General features: G+C 46.3%; 1 protein-coding gene across 3 annotated transcripts in view; it reads left to right on the top strand.

The window, feature by feature from the left end:
* LOC143806509 (uncharacterized) overlaps positions 1–22798 on the top strand; it is a 236519-nt gene that overhangs the window by 204018 nt on the left and 9703 nt on the right. For all 3 annotated transcript variants that reach the window (XM_077287123.1, XM_077287125.1, XM_077287124.1), the window contains 3 exons: positions 1047–1322; positions 11319–11609; positions 22187–22315. In XM_077287123.1, the coding sequence (XP_077143238.1) occupies positions 1047–1322; positions 11319–11609; positions 22187–22315 (696 nt within the window). The remainder of the gene's footprint in view (positions 1–1046; positions 1323–11318; positions 11610–22186; positions 22316–22798) is intronic.

Genomic DNA, 22798 nt, shown 5'->3' with positions numbered 1-22798 from the left:
GAGGTTGGAGTGCGATTGATTGAACTCGTTACCGGAGTAAAATACACCTCTCCACACACTCAAACAGGTACAATTAATACAGGTAATGAGTGCAGAGTAGGAGGGCTTCTTAAATTAAAAAGAAAAAAACTAACAGGTCTGTGAGTGCTAGAATTTTTGCTGATTGGTATGTAATCAAATACTTATTTCAGGCAATGAAATGCAACTTAATTATTTAAAAATCATACAATGAGATTTTCTGGATTTTTTTCAAGGTTCTGTCCCTCCCCGTTGAAGTGTACCTACGATAAAAATTACAGGCCTCTCCATTGTAGGTGGGAAAACTTGCAAAATCGGCAGTGTATGGAATACTTATTTTCCTCACTGTATATCAGGATGGGGCCAGGACAGATCCAAAATGTAGTAGATGTATTAATAATAGCAAATATCTCCAATTAGAAATGTTATATAGTTCTTGTTATTTGCAATGTCGCTTACCTATTTGCAGGACATTGCGGTAGCTTAGGTATCCATGTTTACGACCACCCATATAGTGACAGTTAGTGCAAATGGAACATTAGGAATCTAACTATTAAAAACAAATATTGTCTATAAAGCTATAAAGATCTTTTGACACTTTTTAAGAGTTCTGCAGTGACCAGCAATATTTGGAATTTCTAATAATTGTGTGAATTTGTTTTTTTTCTTTCAAGAACCTATGCCAGTGAAGTCTATGCAGATCAGCACTGTGACCAAATACCTCCAATTACAAATGTTACAGTATATACAGTATATAGTTCTTGTTATTTGCAATGTTGCTTACCTATTTGTAGGGCATTGCGGTAGCTTAGGTATCCATGTTTACGACCACCCATATAGTGACAGTTAGTTAGTCAGTGTAAAAGGCCCATTAGAAATCTAACTATTAGAAACAAATATTGTCTATAAAGCTCTAAAGATCTTTTGACACTTTTTAAGAGTTCTGCAGTGACCAGCAATATTGGGAATTTCTGATAATTGTGTGAGGGAATTTCTGATAATTGTGTGAATTTTTTTTTTCTTTCAAGAACCTATGCCGGTGAACTCTTTGCAGATTGGCGCTGTGACCACATATTCTGTATCTCTGTCATGGAATAAACCTGATGAGTATCAGACGTCTTACAGCTACAGAGTCCAGACCAATGTAACCTCAACAGCCACAATGGTGAATAATACAATAGTGACAAGTGAATCAGCGACAATAATGAATCTGACACCAGGAGAAACATATACATTCCTGGTCTATACAAGAGCTGCCGATAACATCACTGAATCTGACCCGGTGTCTAAGACGACCTGTGCAAGTGAGTACAGGATAGCTTAAATTAGTAAATTATGGAAGCACTTTTTCTTAGAACTGTAAGATGCCCAAGCGAGGTAATCGTGGGCAAGCTTCTGTTCCCACTCGCTTTGGCATCCTACAGACAATTGTGGATCCTGGCTGGGTGTTAGTGCTGTGTGGGCCTTGTGCCTGTTCAGGCTGCCGGTAGCCGCTGGTATTGGCTGGCAAGGACTAAGAGTTCCACAGATTAGTAAAGGAGATTTCTGTTCAAACATGGAAACGTTACTGAACTTGATGAGGGTTATATACAAGGGATAGCGAGTACAGAGTCTTAAGCACTTTTCATTCACATAAAGAATCCTTTTGACTGACATCATCTTTTCACAAGGCCGGTATAGCACACTGCTTTGCCCTACTTTGTTACAGCCTAGCTTGTCCCCACAGTACGGTTCAGTGAGTTTCTCTACACCTGCTCAGCAGCTCCGCGTCCTATTGCTATGGATGCCCTGGATCAAAGCTCAGGACTCTCACTAGCAGGGCCGGCTCCAGGTTTTCATGGGCCCTGGGCGAAAGAGTCCCAGTGGGTCCCTTTAACACATACCACAGTTCATAATGCACCGATACGGCAGAGAAATATAGGTATAGTACAATGCCAAAGATTTCACTTACTTCTTACATTACATGAGTGATATCTATTGTACATTCTACATTAGCTCAGAAACCGGACAGTATAGTCCTCTATACAGAATAATGAGCCCCATATATTGCTCCAAACAGAATAATGAGCCCCATATATTGCTCCATACAGTATAATGGCCCCATATAGTGCTCCATACAGTATAATTGGCACCACATAGTCCTCTATACAGAATGAGCCCCATATATTGCTCCATACAGAATAATGAGCCTCATATAATGCTCCATACAGTATGATGGGCACCACAGAGTGCTCCATACAGAATGAGCTGCATATATTGCTCCATACGGAATTGACCCCATATAATGCTCCATTCAGTATAGTGAGCCACATATAATTCTCCATACAGTATATGGTGGGCCCCATCTATTGCTCCATATATAATGGGCGTCACATAATGCTCCATACAGTATATGATCGGCTCCATACAGTATACTGAGTCCCATATATTGCTCCATACAGAATGGGCCCCATATGATGCTCCATACAGAATGGGCCCATATAATACTCCTTAAAGAATGGGTCCCATATAATGCTCCAAAAATAATTGGCCCCATAAGGTGCTCCATGTATAATGGGCCCCATATAATGCTCCATATATAATTGGCCATATAAAATGCTCCATATATAATTAGTCCCATAAGATGCTTCATATATTATTGGCCCCATATACTGCTCCATATGTAATTGGCCCCATATACCGCTCCATATGTAATTGGCCCCATATACTGCTCCATATTGAATTGGCCCCATAAGATGCTCCATATTAAATTGGCCCCACATAATACTCCCTATAGAATTGGCTTCATAAGATGTTCCCTATATTATTGGCCCCATAGGATGCTCCCTATAGAATTGGCCCCATAAGATGCTCTTTATATTATTGGCCCCATAAGATGCTCCATATAGAATTAGCTCCATATACTGCTCCAAATATTTAAAAAAAAAATAAAAAAATGAAATACTCACCTCTCGTTGCTTGACGCTGCTCTGCTTCTTGACTCCTCAGCGTCTTCCTGCTCTCTGTGCTGCGACTGCTCAGGCAGAGCGCGCGCATTGGTGACGTCATCGCGCCCTCTGACCTGAACGTCACAGTCAGAGGATGGAAGACACTGCAGCACTGGAACCGGGAGAGGTAAGTATCGCAAGTGCCGGGGCCCGGAGCAGGCGGGGGGGTCCACTCGCGGGGGCCGGCACTATAGCGCGCCAGTGTCCCCGATGGCAAGTAGGCCCCCTGCCTGCTCAGGGCCCCGGCACTTGCCCGGGTGCGCCGGGTGCTGACGCCGACCCTGCTCACTAGTCCCATAATCTCAGTCCTCTTTAGGTCCGTACATTCAGCGATTATCAAGATCAGGGTTTCTCATGACACGTCATCCTATCCAATGACCACTTTAAGGTAGAAGGTTAGTGATGAGCGAGTGTGCTCGTTACTCAGGCTTTCCGAGCATGATCGGGTGGTCTCCGAGTATTTTGGGCGTGTTCAGAGATTATGTTTGAGTCGCGGCAGCTGCATGGTTTGCGGCTGCTAGACAGCCTGAATACATGTGGGGATTCCCTAACAAACAGGCAACCCCCACATGTATTCAAGTAGTCTAGCAGCTGCAAATCGTGCAGCTGCGGCGACTCAAACATAATTTCTGAGCACGCCCAAAATACTCGGAGACCACCCAAGCATGCTCAGAAAACCTGAGTAACATGCATACTCGCTCATCACTATAGAAGGCCACTCCGCCTCTTCTGCCAGTTCCTAGTCACTTTACCTCATTGTCCTATCGTCTCCTTTGCTGTGTAGTTCACCCAAACGGCAGCACTGTACACTTGTCACTTCTTCAGACTCTTAACTCTTCTCTGACTAATAACAAAAAACTGACTTCCAAGCTAGTGTGAATAAGTGCATAGCAGGAACAGCTACCTCCATGTACAATATACAAAAAAAAAGTTTCACTCTATCGTGCTAAAGCATGTCAATGTGAAATAAATGAAATATGAATAGCAATACTGCTTCTGAATATTAGGAAAAAATGAGATGCTTTGCACACAATTTGGCCATATCATGTCTGCCCATCAACCAACATCAAGGTGGTCTCGAAAACTGATGTGTCCCTATCCAACGTGAATACCTCTCTTAGGCTGATGTCTGAATTCCTGGGTGAATGTGGACACATCTCTCAGTAAAGCCTGCATTTATAGGTAGGTAGGAACCTGACCACTTTGATGTTGGTTGATGGGCAGGCAAGATTTGGCCAAATTGTGTGCAAAGCGTCTAATTTTTTCCTAATATTCAGAAAAGCTGTATTGCTATTCATAATTCATATATTTCACATTGACATGCTTTAGCACGATAGAGTGGAACCTTTTCTTGTATAATGTGTATCTTCTCTGACTAACTTCAGGAAGCAGGTCACTTGTTCTAACACTAAACCCTCCCCCTGTGGGCTGGTCCCAACATTAATGCTCTCCCTGACCCCGAAGTCTGTTGCTGGGGAAACAAACCCTTTCACCTACATTCTATGCAAACGCTACCTTATGTCCTTCACACATCACATCACTATAAATTATAATACCTTACATTATCACATTATATAGGCAAATGTCTTTTCTTTATCGCTTCATTGGGGGACACAGGACAACCATGGGTGTATGCTGCTGCTGCTAGGAGGCTGACACTATGCAAAAAAAGGAAAAGGCGTAGCTCCTCCCTCTCAGTATACACCCACCGACAGGCACCAAGTACCTCAGTTTGTGCTTAGTGTCTGTAGGAGGCGGACCTGGATCTTCAGATCCGTTGCTAACCTTGAATTCCTTTACAGGTTTTGTTGTTTTTATTAACCTTTTGGCTTTCTTTTTCAGATACAGCATTCAGGGATTCAGGGTGCAATCTCCCACCCTGCCTCCCCAGGAGGGCGGCTGAGCGAGCAGTGTGGTGTCGTCCGCATCGCAGCTCTCAGACCGCCGGCAGGACATTATCCCCTGTCACCCTCTCATGTGCTCCAGGGTCTTTATGGTGGCGGTCCTTGCCAAACAGTCCCCCTCACCCCTCTCCTCAGAGTGGGCTGAGAGGAAGACGGTGGTCACCAGCGGTGACCCTCCCCCTTGTCTTTGGGGTCGAGGCCGTCTTCTGGACGAAGGATTCCGTATCCAGCGACCCCTCTCTCAACGGGCCCCTGGACGATCCTCTCTCCCCACTCTACCTGTGGAACTGGACATGCAGGTACCAAGCGCTTCAGCGGCAGCCGCTTTACCACAGCAGTATCCTCCCCTGACTAGATGTGCAGTGCTCTCTCCCTGACACAAAGTCCCGGCTTTTTTACTTTCGTTTTCAGAGGCCGGCCACGCCCCCTCCTCGGGTGCGCTTTTTCGGCACTCTTTTCCTCCTCCACTCAGGATGGCTCTTACATCTCGGGCACGCCCTTCCCTTTTGGCACGGCCCTATCAGGAGCCTTGGCTTATCCTCACAGCACAGCTCCGCCCCTTCTTCAGCGTTGGCACTTCCTGTTTCTGCAGCTCCATGCACAGGAGAATCGTGCGTTGGGGGACACAGATAAATCTGCTCTGTAGTGCAGTAGGATTGCGATGCTATATTGGCCCCTCCCTCGGTATTATCCATACCACTGTAGGCCCCTTAGTCTTTTTTGTAGTATAGCGCTGCAGAATCTCCTTATGTCCAACTCTTCTGGAGCCTCCCTTCCTGTGCTCGTTGTAAGATAAAGTGGTCAGTAGGCCAATCGTCGCCTCTCTGCCAGTCCTGCAGTCCTCCTGCCATGTCTACCCCGCAAGAAGCTTCTGACTCTCGGGATGGGGGCGCTCCCCCACCCCCTGAGTGGGCCGTTGCTATCTCACAGTCGGTCTCTGATTTGACTAAGGTGTCTCAGTCCCTGGTCCAGGTGCTTGAACGTCTTCCACAGTTACCTACAGCCACCATTGCTCCGACCGTCCCCCATGGCGAGTCGGTCGCACCTGACCCTGAACCTCAGGGAGACAAATCAGCCAGCCGCTCTAGAAAGAGGACTCTTTCTGGCTCTTCGTCTAGTTCTCCGGGTCCCTCCGCAGCGCTCAAACTGCTCTCCTCCTCCCAATTCCCCTCTTCCGAGGAGGATATTGGGTCTGATGTGGATTCGCAGTCCGGTTCTGACTCTGATTCAGACCAGACTTCTAGCATGCAGGCTGTCGTAGATAGTCTTATTTCGGCTATCTCGCAAACCCTCAAACTAAAACAAGACGAGGCTTCTCCCCAGGATTCCTCTGCCTTTTTTAAGCGGGTGAAGCATCCCTCTCGCTCCTTTCCTACCCATGATGAGTTTGAGTCTACCCTGTCTAAACACTGGGAACATCCTGAAAAGCGTTTTTCGGGTAGAAAACATCTGGATGTGCTCTATCCCTTTAGCGCCGACCTTCTTTCTAAGTGGGCTGAGTCTCCCAAGGTCGATCCGCCGATCTCCCGTCTCTCTTCCTAGACGGTTCTCTCCTTACCAGATGGCGCGTCGCTTAAGGACGCATCGGACAGACAGATTGAGGCACTGGCCAAGTCAGCTTTCGAGGCAGCGGGTGCTTCCCTCTGTCCCAGTTTTGCTTCCACCTGGGTGGCTAAGGCCATCTGTGCCTGGGCCAAGATTCTCCGCCGGGGCATTTTCGCTTTGGCCTCCCCTACCGAGCTGGCTGACCTCGCAGACCAGATTAACCATGCAGGAAAATACCTTCTCACTGCCTCCCTAGATGCAGCAGCCTGTTCGGCCAGGGCAAGCAGCAACATTGTCGCTATTCGCCGCATTCTTTGGCTGAAAGTATGGAATGCAGATGCTACCTCCAAAAAGTCTCTCACCAACTTAGCATTTCAAGGTTCCAGGCTTTTTGGTGCTCGTCTGGATCAAATTATCTCTGACGCGACTGGTGGCAAGAGTACCTCTCTCCCCCAGTCCAAGCAAAACGCTTCTTTAACTCAAAGGGTCCTCGGACATTTTGTCCCTTTCGGCCGCTTACAGCCTCAGATTCCTCATCGCAACAAGAGCGCCCTGCTACCACGGGCGAACGCAGAAAACCCTCTTACAAGCCAGCTCCCATGTGGAGGTCCAGGGCTCCACCCCGCAGGCAGTCCAGACCTCGTTCCAACAGATACCATTCTAAGTGACGGGTCGCCCCCACCTGGGAGTCTTCCCAGGGTGGGAGGCAGGCTTCTTCTCTTCAAAGACACCTGGCTGTCAGTGATCAGCGACGCCTGGGTCAGAGAGATTATTACCTCCGGGTACAAGATCGAATTTTCTACCCTCCCGGAAAATCGCTTCTTTCTCTCTCGTCCCCCAAAACAACCGACCCATTTACCCGGTTTGCTCCAAGCCGTGGCGTCTCTGGTTGCCGCCGGAGTTGTAGTTCCCGTTCCTTCCGACAAACGTTTTTCCGGGTTCTACTCGAACCTTTTTGTAGTCCCAAAGAAGGACGGGTCTCTCCGCCCTATCCTGGATTTGAAGCTTCTGAACGGCCACGTCTGACCTCGCCACTTCAGGATGGAATCCCTGCGGTCAGTGATCACCGCCATGGAACCCGGGGAGTTCCTCTGCTCGGTCGACATTCAAAATGCGTACCTTCATGTCCCCATCTGTGTACGGCATCAGAGATTCCTTCGATTCGCAATCGAAGACAATCACTACCAATTCACGTCTCTCCCTTTCGGTTTAGCGTCGGCCCCCAGGGTTTTCACCAAAATCATGGGGGCGGTCATGGCCCTCCTTCGTTCCAGGGGGATTCTCGTTATCCCCTACCTGGATGATCTGTTGATCAAGGAGTCCTCTCGTCTAGACTGTGCTCAGTCTCCAGGTCTCTCTGGACACCCTGACCCGTCTCGGCTGGATTATCAACCGGACCAAGTCCTCCCTGATTCCGTCCCAACGACTGTGCTTCCTGGGCATGGTGTTTGACACGAACTTAGCTCGGGTCTTTCTCCCAGAGGACAAGTTCTCAGTTCTCCTCAAAGCGGTCCGTCTTCTCAAATGCCCAGCTCCCCAGTTGCTTTGGTTCTGCATGGGAGTCCTGGGGAAGATGGTGGCCTCCATGAGGCTGTTCCCTGAGCCCAGTTCCACACCCGCTTTCGCCAGCTATTCCTCCTATCCACCTGGAACAGGTCTTTGGATTCCCTGGACTGCCCCGTCCACCTTCCTCTCCTGGTTCGTCAGTCCCTAACCTGGTGGACGCTGTCCTCCTCTCTCCTGAGAGGAATATAATTTCTTCCCCTTCAATGGCAGGTCATCCCCACCGTTGCCAACCTACTCGGGTGGGGAGCAGTCTTCCGACATCACACGGCTCAGGGCCGTTGGACCACCCAGGAAGCTCTTCTTACCATCAACCTTCTGGAGATCAGGGCAGTCTTCCTTGCGCTAATACACTGGCAGTCTCTTCTGACGGGTCTCCCCGTCCACATCCAGTCGGACAAAGCCAGGGCCGTGGCATACTTAAACCACCAGGGCGGGACTCGCAGCGGCCAAGTAATGGCAGAGGCGGCAAAGACCCTTCAGTGGGCGGAACGCTACGTTCCGGCCATATCAGCCGTTCATATCCCCGGGGTCGAAAACTGGGCAGCCGACTTCCTCAGTCGCCAGGGTCTAGCAGCGGGCGAGTGGTCTCTCCACCCCGCAGTTTTCCACCAAATTTGCCTTCGCTGGGGTACGCCGGACGTCGACATTATGGCGTCCCGGATGAACCACAAGGTCCCTCAGTTTGTCGCCAGATCCCGGGACCCTCTTGCCGTCGGCCACGACGCTCTGGTAATTCCATGGTCCCAGTTTCAGTTTCCCTTCCTGTTCCCTCCCCTGATTCCAAGGGTGGTAAAGAAGATCAAGTTGGAAGGGATTCCAGTCATACTGATAGCGCCGGACTGGCAAAGGCAGCCGTGGTACGCTGAGCTCGTAAGTATGCTCGCCGATACTCCTTGGAGACTCCCGTATCGGCCAGACCTCCTCTCGCAGGGACCTCTCTACCACCAGAGTTCTCAGTCGCTGAGTTTAATGGCATGGCCGTTGAGGCCGCAGTCTTGAAGATCTCTGGTCTCTCTCCCCAGGTCATACAGACCATGATCAGAGCCAGAAAACCGGCATCTTCCCGTATCTACTATAGGTACTGGAAAGCGTTCTTCCGGTGGTGTGAAACTAATGAAGTTTTTCCAATGTCCCTTTCTCTTCCAGATCTTCTTGGTTTCCTCCAGTCTGGTCTCGATTCGGGCCTATCCCTAAGCACACTCAAGGGACAAGTGTCCGCTCTGTCGATCCTCTTCCAGAGTGACCTTTCCTCCATTCACCAGGTTAGGACATTTCTACAGGGAGTTGCGCATATCGCCCCTCCCTTCCGTCCTCCTTTGGATCCTTGGGACCTTAACCTGGTCCTTGGTGCTTTTCAGGCTGCTCCCTTTGAGCCTCTTCAGGACGTACCCTTTTCCCTTCTCTCTTGGAAGGTCGCCTTCCTCATTGCCATTACATCTATCAGAAGGGTTTCCGAGTTGGCAGCCCTGTCATGCCGTTCCCCCTTCCTGATTCTTCATCAGGATAAGGTCGTTCTTAGACCGGTTCCCGAATTCCTTCCCAAGGTGGTCTCGGCTTTCCACATCAACGAGGACATAGTCCTTCCATCATTTTGTCCTTCTCCGGTTCATCCTTTGGAGAAGTCCCTTCACAAGCTTGACGTGGTCAGGGCCATTCGGATCTATCTTTCTAGAACCGCTACCTTCCGTCAATCCGATTCTCTCTTTGTTGTTTCCGAGGGTCGTCGGAAGGGCCTTCAAGCGTCTAAATCCACTATCTCCCGCTGGATTTGCTCGGCAATTTCAGAATCGTACCATCTTCATGAGGCACGTCCTCCTTCGGGGGTGCGATTTCACTCCACCAGAGCTGTCGGAACTTCTTGGGCTGTTCACCACCAGGCTTCCGCCTTGCAAGTTTCAAGGCCGCAACCTGGTCGTCTTTGCACACGTTTACGAGGTTCTATCGGGTTCATACCCAAGCCTCGTCCGATGCAGGTCTTGGTAGGAAGGTACTGCAGGCGGCGGTCGCACACCGGCCGACCTGAGACCTTTTCTCATTTCCTTTCTACCCACCCTTTTCCGGGACTGCTTTTGGACGTCCCATGGTTGTCCTGTGTCCCCCAATGAAGCGATAAAGAAAGAGGGATTTTTGGTACTTACCGTAAAATCTCTTTCTTGGAGCCTTCATTGGGGGACACAGCACCCTCCCTACTTGTTTGTTCTGGTACCGTGTTTGGGGCCTGGAGGCCCTAGTTTAGTTGGTACTTTTACTAATATGAGTTCTGTCGCTTCTCCTACTGCTTTTTGCACTAACTGAGGTACTTGGGCCTGTTGGTGGGTGTATACTGAGAGGAAGGAGCTACGCCTTTTCCTTTTTTTGCATAGTGTCAGCCTCCTAGCAGCAGCAGCATACACCCATGGTTGTCCTGTGTCCTCCAATGAAGGCTCCAAGAAAGAGATTTTACGGTAAGTACCAAAAATCCCTCTATATTTCAGATGACACAAGATGTACACAAGACATTATTCACATTACACATCACATTATACACAAAAACACACAGAAAAAACAGCCATGAAGATCCTATATAAATGATTTTATTAAATATCAATGTGAAACAACAGACATGAACAAGTAATTGGCATGGATAGGGGACAACTACTGGAAAATAACCAGGTACATAAAAAGCCAGGTGCCCACCCACAACCGAATACCTAGCAGGGGTACAACATAATGCAAAGTAGCATAATATAACAACCCATGATATTACAGGACAATGCTAATTGAATAAATATTTTTCTATCATGGGTGTATACTGAAAATAATATCCAAGAATCATAGCCAGATCGGCGTGATTACATACCAGGCACTGCAGGACCGGTGTACAGGTGGGACAGCTGGGCGAACCCCGCAGCAGGGATGTCTTCAAGGGGGAGCAGGGCAATATGTCCATCTCCTTACAAGTGCACTCAACTATTATTGTTAATGATGTAGACAATGAATGGATGCACCCCGCCACCCCCATGCTTTGTTGTTATCCATAGAGAACCAAAGAATGGGGTACACCGATCTAACAATTACAGTTGTAGGCAAAAATTCCCGCATTTTGCTTCTTCATTGTTTTTAGATTTTTTGTAGTCAGAGTTTATATGATTACTGAACTGAATTGTCAGCATTTCATAAGTTTATGGGTAGACTTAATATTTACAGTGTTGATCTTATTTTTTTTACAGACTGTAATTGATTGACAGCTGGATATCTACTTTTGGACCAAATCCTGACTGATATAAATAAAATGTATTTTGTTTTGTGTTTTTTTTAGATCCAGATGCTGTAAATGATTTTAACTGTGCAGGTCAATTAAATTCAACATCTCTAAATTTCACATGGAGCTGCCCAGGAGGACTGTATACCGGCTTTACAATTATAGCAACCAACGAAACCTCAACCACCAATAATGTTTCTGTTGCCAAGTGCAATCCTGATCCATATAATTATACAATGAACGATTTAAATTACAACAGAAATTATACGGTCAGTGTGATAACTTTGACTTCGTGCGGCAGATCCAGTACGGTAATACTGGCGACATGTCAAACCGGGTTAGGAAGCCGTAAGTAGATGAACTGAATACCATATTCAGTAATATTCCAGTGTTGAAGAAAATCTCTCTGAGGCCCCCTTCACATGTCTGTGTTTGCAGTACGTGTTGTGTAAACCACACAGAGACATATCCGTTTTTACCAACAGTACGGATAACAAGGGCCAATACAAGTCTATGGGTACGTGTAAAACGCGTACAGCACATGGTTGGCACCATGTGTGCCATCCGTTTGCTGTACATGTTTAACATTGCAAAGTATAGGAAGAACTTTGTAATTTCTTTTGCCATACCGGTAAGACACTGATGGCACATTGATCCAAAACACTGACACTGGTACTGTGTTTTCCGGTACTGGTTTTAAATGGACGCGTAAAGGGGGCCTTAAATTAATTGCTTTTAAAACTTATTATATTAGATGGATTATGTACTTTTATGCAGATTACTTTATTAGACATAAATTATAAATAGCGTTAACTTCTACTGTTTTTAATACATGGTCTTAATCATAGACATTCCTCCCCATCAATCCCAGGGCTGGACATATAAACACAGATTGTATGTTATTGGTGTTTGTGTACTTTTTGTCCTTTTTCTCCTTTGAGAGAGCAGTCAGATCTGCTATAACCAGGGCCGGACTGGCCATCTGGCAATTCCGGCAAATGCCAGAAGGGCCTGTCTGGTCATGGGCTGCCTTGTTTGCTATGTTGTTAACAGAATCGGTGTTCTCAAGACACCCACACTGTTAAGAGTTGTGACGGAGTACAAAGTCGCTGACTCCGTCACTTACCCCAGCATGCCATGGGTATCATTAGAAATATTGGTCTTGTAGTAAATCTTGCTTTCCTCCATCCAGGGTAATATTAGTAATATATCCCATCTGGTTCTTGGGGAAGGGGACAACATGGACCTGTGTGATTTCAAATGCCAGGACTGAATTTCATCCCCAGTCCGTACCTGGCTATAACCCTCATTCACAGATCTGTTTTTTCGCCCGAAGAGCAAAAAAAATTAATCTTAATTTTTCCAGTGTTCTGAATACATTTTTGATCCATGAGCTAGTTTTTACAGTCCTTGTTTTATCCGTTTTTCTTGCATGAAAATAATAATTTCAAAGCTTCTCCTTAGAGAAAAAAAGGCAGCACTCAGTTGTCGTGCGGATGGCATTCAAGTGTCAGTTTGGTCTACATTTCCTTGAACACTTGGCTGACTTCAATTCTTTCTGCATGTGATCAATGCATGTTTATTATGAGTTCACTTAACCCCTTTGTAATTGTTCTGCCTTCCTCCACGTAGGATGCTGTGTGGATTCCAACATACGGCTAAACCTTCATCCACATCCCAGTAAACAGACTGTGTTGATGCTTAAGTCTTATTTATTAGGGTGATGATAACATAAACTATAACGTTGAACAACAATGGTGGATAGTATTCATAGTAGATGATCGAATAGTGAATGATGTTGATGTACAAAGTGGATGTTCAGTGAATAATCATAGTGGATGACTGGTGAAAAACTGTAAAGAATAACAGCATATCAGTATATGCACATACAGGGTGCAATCATATAAATAACTGGGACATTACAGCAAGAATTGTGCATTACACAGTAATTCTAACAGCACTGCCCTATTCTATACAAAGATGCATCTGTCTACATGCAGAGTAAACATACATTAACCTAACTGCAAGCTGCAGAGCACAATCTGCCTAACTATATGACTATAGGAGCTGCATAAGGCTCAGATACTAACACAAACATAAGATGCATTTAACCCTTTATAAACGTACCGAGATCCGTTAGGACAGGGGTAGAAAAGTAGTGAGACAGGAGCACGTGTGTCTCTCATCAGACCTGAGGAGAAATGGCTACTGAAGCTCATCTTCCACAAGAAGAATGAGGGCGGAACTTACCCAGAAGGCATTGCTCTTCTGAGGGAAAGTTGGTAAACAACATGAAAAGTAGACAACTGATGACCTCCAGTGGCCATAACTTGAATAACATGACAATTAACTTTCTGCACATTAAGATGGGCAGAACACTCCCCGCTTGGCGTCAACAGATGCCACCATTAGGTTCCTTTGGGGAAAATAATACAAGCTCGGTAACGGGCCTGAGGAACAGTTTGTTCTCCCCAAGCTTGCACACTCTGATCTCTACTTTCCGCACCTTCCCATCTTTGCTGGGAAGGGTCTTGATGACTAGGCCGAGTGGCCACTCATTCCGATGTGACTGACTGTCTTTGACGAGTACAACATCGCCAGATTGAATATTTGGGCGGTCTTTCTGCCACTTTGTCCTGGTTTGCAGAGTGGAGAGATACTGTTTCCTCCATCTATCCCAGAAGACGTTGGACACGCTTTGTACTTGCCTCCATTGTCGTCTGTAGAGGTCTTTGTCATTGAATTCTCCGAGTGGAGTTTTCGGGACACAGGTTTTCTGTGTGAGTAACATTGCAGTAGTAAGGATGGATGGATCTCCAGAATCACTAGAAAGTGCTGTCAGTGGCCTGGCATTCATGATGGCTGAGACCTCTGCCAAGAACGTGGTTAAACTCTCTTGTGTAAGTCTGGTGTTAGCTTGCAAGAAGATAGAGTCTAGTATTTTGCGTGCTATCCCTATCATCCTTTCCCACGCACCTCCCATGTGCGAAGAGTGTGGAAGATTGAAAGTCCAGGTACATCCTTGCTCGCCTAGATACCTTTCCACATTAGCGATGTCCAGATTGGAAGGGATTTGGAGTTCTCTTGCCGCTCCGACGAAATTCGTACCTCGGTCAGAACGAATATGCTTCACAGGGCCTCTGATTGCGATGAAGCGTCGAAGTGCGTTTATAAAACTTGATGTGTCCATCGATTCGATTACCTCGATATGAACGGCTCTGATGGACAGACACGTGAATAGAACTGCCCAACACTTTGCTTCTGTAAGTATTTTCCTGGTCTGTCGTGTAGCCACAGACCAAGGACCGAATACATCTAGTCCAACGTTGGTGAAGGGGGTTCAGTACTGAGTCTGTCGGGTGGAAGATTGGCCATCTTCGGATTTTGGAATGTGCCCCGGAGTTTGCGACACGTAACACAGTCGTAGATGAGTTTGCTCACTCTTCTCTTTGCTCCAACTATCCATAGTCCAGCCGCCCGTAGGTTTCCTTCAGTAAACAAACGGCCTTGGTGTCTCACTAAGACATGATGATGTTGAATTAGCAGGGTTGTTACGTGATGACGTCCAGGAATTATTACCAGGTGCTTCTCTGAAACTTCTACCTCAGCTTCTTGAAGACGGCCACTGACTCTCAGTAGCCCATCCTGATCGACAATCGGATCGAGCTTCCTCAGCCCACTGACTTCAGGAATGGGTTGTCTCTTGTTGAGGTTGTCTATTTCTCTGCCATAGGTTTCTCTTTGTACGACACGAAGTATTATAACCTTGGCTCTTTCCAGGTCGGGAGCAGTAAACGCAAGCCTGCAGTGATGCCAACCTTTACAAGGTCTCGGGCTATCAGGTAGTGTTGACTTGTAGGACTGGGTTACATGAAATAGACAAGCTATAGCTCGAACAAGTGACTTCCAGGTGGAGAACCTGCTAAACCGGTGAGATTCGAGGTGACAGCTTGAAGTCTCTGTATGTAGAGCAGACACTTGAGGTCGGATCTCTTCATCTGTGTCTGGACCCACTAGTTCGAAAGTATCAGGCCTGCTGATGTGGGGCATCGAACGGTACAAAGAGGGAGGACCTGTGAACCATGTAGTGTCCTTCAGATAACTGGGTGCAACGGATCTAGTCGCGTGGTCCGCAGGATTGTGGTGAGTAGGTACGTAGTGCCACTGATTAGGGCCGGTGGATCTTCTTATCCGAAGTACCCGGTTGCTGACGTAGACGTAGAAGCGTCGTGTCTCGTTACAGATGTACCCCAGTACCACCTTGCTATCGGTGTAGAACTCTGCATCCTTGATCTTCAGACTCATCGCATCCGAGATCAGTTCGGCCAACTCAACTGCAAGGACAGCAGCACAGAGTTCCAGTCTGGGTATCGTGTGTTCACGAAGTGGCGCCAATTTCGTCCGGCTCATAACGAACCTGATATGGCATTGTCCGCTTATGTCTATGGTTTTGAGGTATGCTACTGCTGCAATCGCTTTGACTGACGCATCACAGAAAATACAAAGTCTGCGTTTTGACCTCTGTGGATGGCACAGGAACATACGGTCGTTTCACACGAAGGTTGGTCAGGGCTTCAAGAGACTTCCTCCACTCTGCCCACAGGTCAGCCTTTTCTGCTGGAAGTGGATCATCCCAATCAGTAGTGTCTTGGGTAAAGTTCCTGAGCATCAGCTTTCCTTGGATGGTGAAGGTAAAGAAATGTTCCCTCGTCTCAGGTGACTTCTGAAGCTTGTGTCTTAGGGAGATGAATCTGCTGTAGACCAATTCCCTGTTGTTGGGTAGGCGTCTCCTCTGAGGTCGAAATGGTAGAGGTGCGACCCAACTGTTCGACGTATCCTTGACTATTTGTTCATCCATGATGTCCAAGAACATCCTGTCTTCTATAGACATCGCTACCTTGTTGTCTTCCTTCGTCCTGTGGAAGACTGTACATCCTATGTGGTCTTGTTCACCTTCACAGGCGTGGTCTTCATTGATAGGAACTGAGAAAGGGCAAGGTAGGGGAATGCTGCTCGGTAGTTCCTTTACCAGCAGACTATTGTGACACGGCTGGAAGAGAGATGGATGTCCATTTTCTAGTGTGCTGGTAAGCATACTGTTGACTGAGACCGGCTTGTGTGTTCCTCCTAGGCAGACATCTCCTACAATGACCCATCCAAGGTCTTGCCTCTGGGCATAAGGAGCATTCCGGGAGCCGTTGATGTATACTCTAGTCTTGTGGACTCGTAGTATATCTCTCCCCAGAAGTAAAGCTATTGGGGCTTCTGGTTCCAACTCAGGTATCAGGTGGGCTATACGCTTCAGGTGGGGGTGATATGTTGCCACCTCTGGTGAAGGTATCTCCGACCTGTTGTCAGGAATCTGGTTGCACTCCAGGATGGTCTGTAGTGACAGGCAGGTCTGGCCATCTATGGACTCCACTTTGTATCCGGTTGCTTTCCTCCCCGCCGTCTCGACGGTACCTGAACATGTCCTAAGGGAGTAGGGAGAACCGGGGCCTACAATGTTGAAGTTGTCAAAGAAGATGGACCTGGCTAAAGACCTATTACTTTGGTCATCCAGGATTGCATATATCTTGAGCGCTTTGTCTCTGTGGCCTGCTGGATAGACTCGGACAAGGCAGATTTTTGAACAGGATCTTCCTCCTGTGAGTCCCTTACAGATCTCCGTACATTGAGCGATAACCGCAGGGGTGTCTTCGTCGGTGTTCTTCTGCTTCTCATCGTGCTCCTCTGCCTGTGACAACACTCGTGGAGGTGATCCAGGGTGCAAGGCTGTATTGTGATCCGTGCTGCTGCATTCTGCACATTTCACGCTAGCTTCACAGTTCCTGGCGAGGTGAGAGGTTGTAGCACAGCATTTGAAGCAGATGTTGTTTTCCTTGAGGAAACCTTTGCGATCCTCTAAAGTCTTCTCCCTGAAGGCTCTGCACTTTAGTAGAGGATGTGGTTTCGTGTGTAGAGGACACTGCTTACTGACATCCTGAGGTTTGCTCTCTTCCATAGGGGGCTTAGTTGTCTTGTGAGGAGGACCTGTGGAATCAATATTAGTTTTATGGACTGCCACGGGTGTCTTACTGGGTTTGACACCAGGGGTAGTGGAACATGACAGAGCAAAATCAAAACTAGGGTCCTGGCTTGCTGGGCGACAAACTCAACAAATACAGTAAAAGGAGGGAATGGTACATTATGAATTTGTTTATACCGTGAACCCTGTATAACCCACCTTTCTTGAAGCTTGTAAGGAAGTTTTTGTACTATTGGATTGACACCCCTAGCAGTGTCTAAGAATGCCAATCCAGGCAAGTGACCTTCCTTCTGGGCGACCTGTAACTCTATCAATAAATCACTCAATACTCTAAGCCTTTGGTAACCTTTGGGCCCTATCTTAGGGAAATCATCAATTCTTTTGAATAAAGCATTCTCTATTACTTCTATGGACCCATAGCATTCATCAAGTCTTTTCCACACTTTACATAGACCTATGTGTGGGTGTTCTATGTTAATGTCTCTTAGATCTCCTGGTAAAGTGGCTTGGAACTGAATCGGTCGAGCATGCTAAAAGACTAACTCCTCACTACTAGAAAGGTCCAGTCCCTGAATGGCGTTCTGGAACGAAGCTCGCCATGACTTTACAAGTCCTTTTGTTACCAGTTCTCGGCAGGCAAAGAACTTTGCCAAGTCTATGGTGGCTTGATCAGTGTTGGTACGAGCCGGTATGTTATAGTCATGTCTAGTGTGTGGTGCATCACCATACCTGTGAGACGCTCTTGGTTTCGGACAGTCTGCATAGTACCTTTCTGGTGAAGATGTCTCTTTAAGGTGAGGTGGGAGCTGTACCTTCTTCCCAGTGGAATGGTAGCTGTGGTCGACATCTCTGTGCTGGACGTCTTCTTGTTTGTAGCAGCGAAGTTCGGGGGTTGGATCGATGATAATCGGCGTAGGCTGATCGATGTAGTCTGTCGAGGGTGTTGTCTATGCTGGAGTGTCGATGGATGTACTCTGCAACGCGCTGAGCTGGATCTTGCTGCTCTAGATCTGTTCCAAGAACGTTGCTGCGTCTCTCATAATCAGGATCCTTCATGGCTTCCAAGTACTCTGCCTTAGCTATTGCAGCTGCTGTCTTTGTCTGCCATAAGTCTTTCTAGCGACACTTGCAGGTGCGCACTTTCTGCCTCTTGCTCTGCCCGCAAACGTGCGGTTTCGGCTTGCAGGCGTGCAGTTTGTTCTGCCTGCAGACGTGCATTTTCGGCTTGCAGGCGTGCACTTTCGGCTTGCAGGCGTGCAGTTTGTTCTGCCTGCAGACGTGCATTTTCTGCTTCATGCTCTGCTTGTCTCAGCTTTAGATGCATTTCTTTCTCGGCGAAGGAGGACCTCGCTTTGGCTGCTTCAGCTTCAGCACGGGCGACAGCAGCCAGCTCTGCTAATGATGACCTGCTAGAGCTTGCTCGTGATCTCGTCTTGAGTGAGGATGTGCTGTTTTGAGACATTGTACGCTTAGCTGCGTACTGCTGAGTGTTTTGGCGGGAAACTGAGTCTATGTACGGTGGGCTTCCGCGTGGAGGGAACGATGTAGCTCTTCTTGGAGGGCTGCAGTAAGTTCTGCGGCTGTATGGCTGCTGCTGTGATACCCGAATGCGGAGCAGTGTGGGTGTTAGCGGTTCTGTACAGTCTGATCAACTACAGCCTGCGACCGGCTATCAGTTTCACTGAAGGCAGCTAATCTGTTCTTACTTTACAATCACCGCCTGCGACTGGCGGTCTCGTTTTTCACTGTTCTGCCTTCCTCCACGTAGGATGCTGTGTGGATTCCAACATACGGCTAAACCTTCATCCACATCCCATTAAACAGACTGTATTGAAGCTCAAGTCTTATTTATTAGGGTGATGATAACAAACTATAACGTTGAACAACAATGGTGGATAGTATTCATAGTAGATGATCGAATAGTGAATGATGTTGATGTACAAAGTGGATGTTCAGTGAATAATCATAGTGGATGACTGGTGAAAAACTGTAAAGAATAACAGCATATCAGTATATGCACATACAGGGTGCAATCACATAAATAACTGGGACATTACAGCAATAATTATACAGAGTGCATTACACAGTAATTCTAACAGCACTGCCCTATTCTATACAAAGATGCATCTGTCTACATGCAGAGTAAACATACATTAACCTAACTGCAAGCTGCAGAGCACAATCTGCCTAACTATATCAGACTATAGGAGCTGCATATAGCTCAGATACTAACACAAACATAAGATGCATTTAACCCTCTGTAAACGTACCGAGATCCGTTAGGACAGGGGTAGGAAAGTAAAGGTACCGTCACACTAGGCGATATCGCCAGCGATCCGTGACGTTGCAGCGACCTGGATAGCGATATCGCTGTATTTGACACGCAGCAGCGATCTGGATCCCGCTGTGAAATTGCTGGTCGCTGCTAGAAGGTCTGCACTTTATTTGGTCGCTAGGTCGCCGTGTATCGCCGTGTTTGACAGCAAAAGCAAGGATACCAGCGATATTTTACACTGGTAACCAGGGTAAACATCGGGTTACTAAGCGCAGGGCCGCGCTTAGTAACCCGATGTTTACCCTGGTTACCAGCGTAAAAGTTAAAAAAACAAACAGTACATACTCACCAGCGCGTCCCCCAGCCTCTGCTTCCTGACACTGACTGAGCGCCGGCCCTAAACTGAAAGTGAAAGCACAGCGGTGACGTCACCGCTGTGCTGTTAGGGCCGGAGCTCAGTCAGTGTCAGGAAGCAGACGCTGGGGGACGCGCAGGTGAGCATGTACTGTTTGTTTTTTTTACTTTTACACTGGTAACCAGGGTAAACATCGGGTTACTAAGCGCGGCCCTGCGCTTAGCAACCCGATGCTTACCCTGGTTACCCGGGGACCTCGGCATCGTTGGTCGCTGGAGAGCGGTCTGTGTGACAGCTCTCCAGCGACCAAACAGCGACGCTGCAGCGATCGGCATCGCTGTCGCTATCGCTGCAGCGTCGCTTAATGTGACGGTACCTTTAGTGAGACAGGAGCACGTGTGTCTCTCATCAGACCTGAGGAGAAATGGCTACTGAAGCTCATCTTCCACAAGAAGAATGAGGGCGGAACTTACCCAGAAGGCATTGCTCTTCTGAGGGAAAGTTGGTAAACAACATGAAAAGTAGGCAACTGATGACCTCCAGTGGCCATAACTTGAATAACATGACAATTAACTTTCTGCACATTAAGATGGGCAGAACTAAGTAATATTACTTTACTTTCATGCTGCAAGTGTATTGAATGGACTCAAAGGTTGAGCTTGCTCCATATCAAGCATATGCCAGCTGTGCTGTACAGCCAGCATCTTCTTTTGGCAGCAGCCACCCAAGCCTACTCGACCACTGCTGTGTAACCATCGCCAACCGCATCCACATTGGGCTTCATAGTAAACTATGAATTTCTCCATATATAGCAGTTTTGCAGTATATAGTATAAGCGATCAGTTGATTGCAGGTTCAAGTCCTATAAGAGAGATAAAATTGAAGTAGAAATTATAAATAAAAAGTTTAGAATTTAAAAAAAACTTTTAAAAAATCAACATTTAAACCACTACCCTTTTCCTAATTTAAAACCACCAGACTTATTTGGTGTTGCTATATTAGTATAAGTCCATACTATGAAAATCTAAAATAGATTAACCCATATGATAAGCTGTGTAATGAAGAAGGGAAAAAAAGGGTAGGATTTCCTAACTTTGTCACCGCACTTCACAAAAATGACATAAAAAATCAATCAAAATGTTGTATGTACTCCAAAGTGGTAAAAAATAAACACTATAGCTGAACACGCAAAAAACAAGCCCCGCAGAGGACGATTGATGGAAAAATAAAATTATGAGCCTTAAGAATGGTGATACAAATTTTCTTTTTTTTTTTTTTTTTTTTACAAAGTTCAGATTTTTTTTTAACTACTGAAAAAATAATAACAAACTGCACCTGAACTGCAAGTTTAGTATTCCCAAAATGTTATTAATCTGGAAAAATTGCATTTTCTTCACCATTTCACCCACTTGGGATTTTTTTTCCCATTTTCCAGTACATTATATGGTAAAATTATTATTTTTTCATTCAAGACTACAACCCGTCCCACAAAAAGTAGGATATATGACAATGTCAATGGAAAATAAAGTTATGGCTTATGTAAGAAAGAAGAGGAAAACATGTACACAAAAATGAAAAATTGTCCAGTCCTGAAGGGGTTACAAATCTCACTGCTTGTACAACAGAACTGGTCCAGACAACCCAGAATATAATATAAAGAGTGAATACAGTAAATCTGCACTGTATCTGTACAAATCTCTTCTACATGTTGTAAAGATTTTTCAAACAAAGAACATCTACAGAGCATTTACATCTTTTGCAGAAGATTTTGTTTTGAAATAAACAATCTTTTGCAAAACAAAAATGTAAAATGTGTGCATTTTGCCTCGAATTTGCATGGTCTTTCTGTAAAATTTACAGTCAACATATTTGCTACATGTGCGTTCACCTTAATATGGCTCATTTACATGATCATAAAACATAATCGCATAGCAAGAATCCTTTATCCTATGGGAGGGAAGCTCAACAAACTGGGAGCATGGGAAGAAAACCTGCATTTTAAACACTGTTTAATAACATCAAGTATTGCATATTGTACCATCAATGTATTGCTTTAGTGTTGGACATTCATTTTCTACTACTAATCTGTGGTGAGTATGTAGATTTAGGAGGAATTTGAGTATACAACAACACGAGAAAATCTTTTACCATTCCTATGTTTCCATTTGTTCACATATGGTATAGACATCATGCAATAATCTTCAAAATGTCGTTGCAGCAGATACTGTATAAAATAAATTATATGGATACTTTTCCTTTTTTTGCAGCACCAATCCCTCAGCAGAATATTACCCGCACTACTTCTACTTATTACACTTTACAGTTTTCTTTTGCGGAGTTTGATTCCACTAATGGACCTATTGATGGTTATGCCATAATTGTATCACGTTCAGATGGTAAGATATCACATAATATTAAGATATAAGGTAACAGAAGCCTTAAGGTACCTTCACACATAACGATTTCGTTAACGATATCGTTGCAACGTCACGCTTTTTGTGACGTAGCAACGATCCCGCTAACGATCTCGTTATAGTGTGACAGCGACCAACGATCAGGCCCCTGCTGGGAGATCGTTGGTCGTAGGGAATGATCAGGACCTTTATTTTTTCGCTGATCACCCGCTGTCATCGCTGGATCGGTGTGTGTGACGCCGATCCAGCGATGTGTTCACTTGTAACCAGGGTAAACATCGGGTTACTAAGCGCAGGGCTGCGCTTAGTAACCCGATATTTACCCTGGTTACCATTGTAAAAGTAAAAAAAAAACAAAACAGTACATACTCACATTCCGATGTCTGTCACGTCCCCCACCATCCGCTTCCCGCACTGACTGTGTCAGTGCCAGCCGTAAAGCACAGCACAGCGGTGACGTCACCG

The sequence above is a fragment of the Ranitomeya variabilis genome, chromosome 2, assembly GCF_051348905.1.
Source record: "Ranitomeya variabilis isolate aRanVar5 chromosome 2, aRanVar5.hap1, whole genome shotgun sequence".
Lineage (NCBI taxonomy): Eukaryota > Metazoa > Chordata > Amphibia > Anura > Dendrobatidae > Ranitomeya > Ranitomeya variabilis.
Note: the sequence above shows the minus strand (reverse complement) of the source record. Positions and strands in the feature narration are given on the sequence as shown.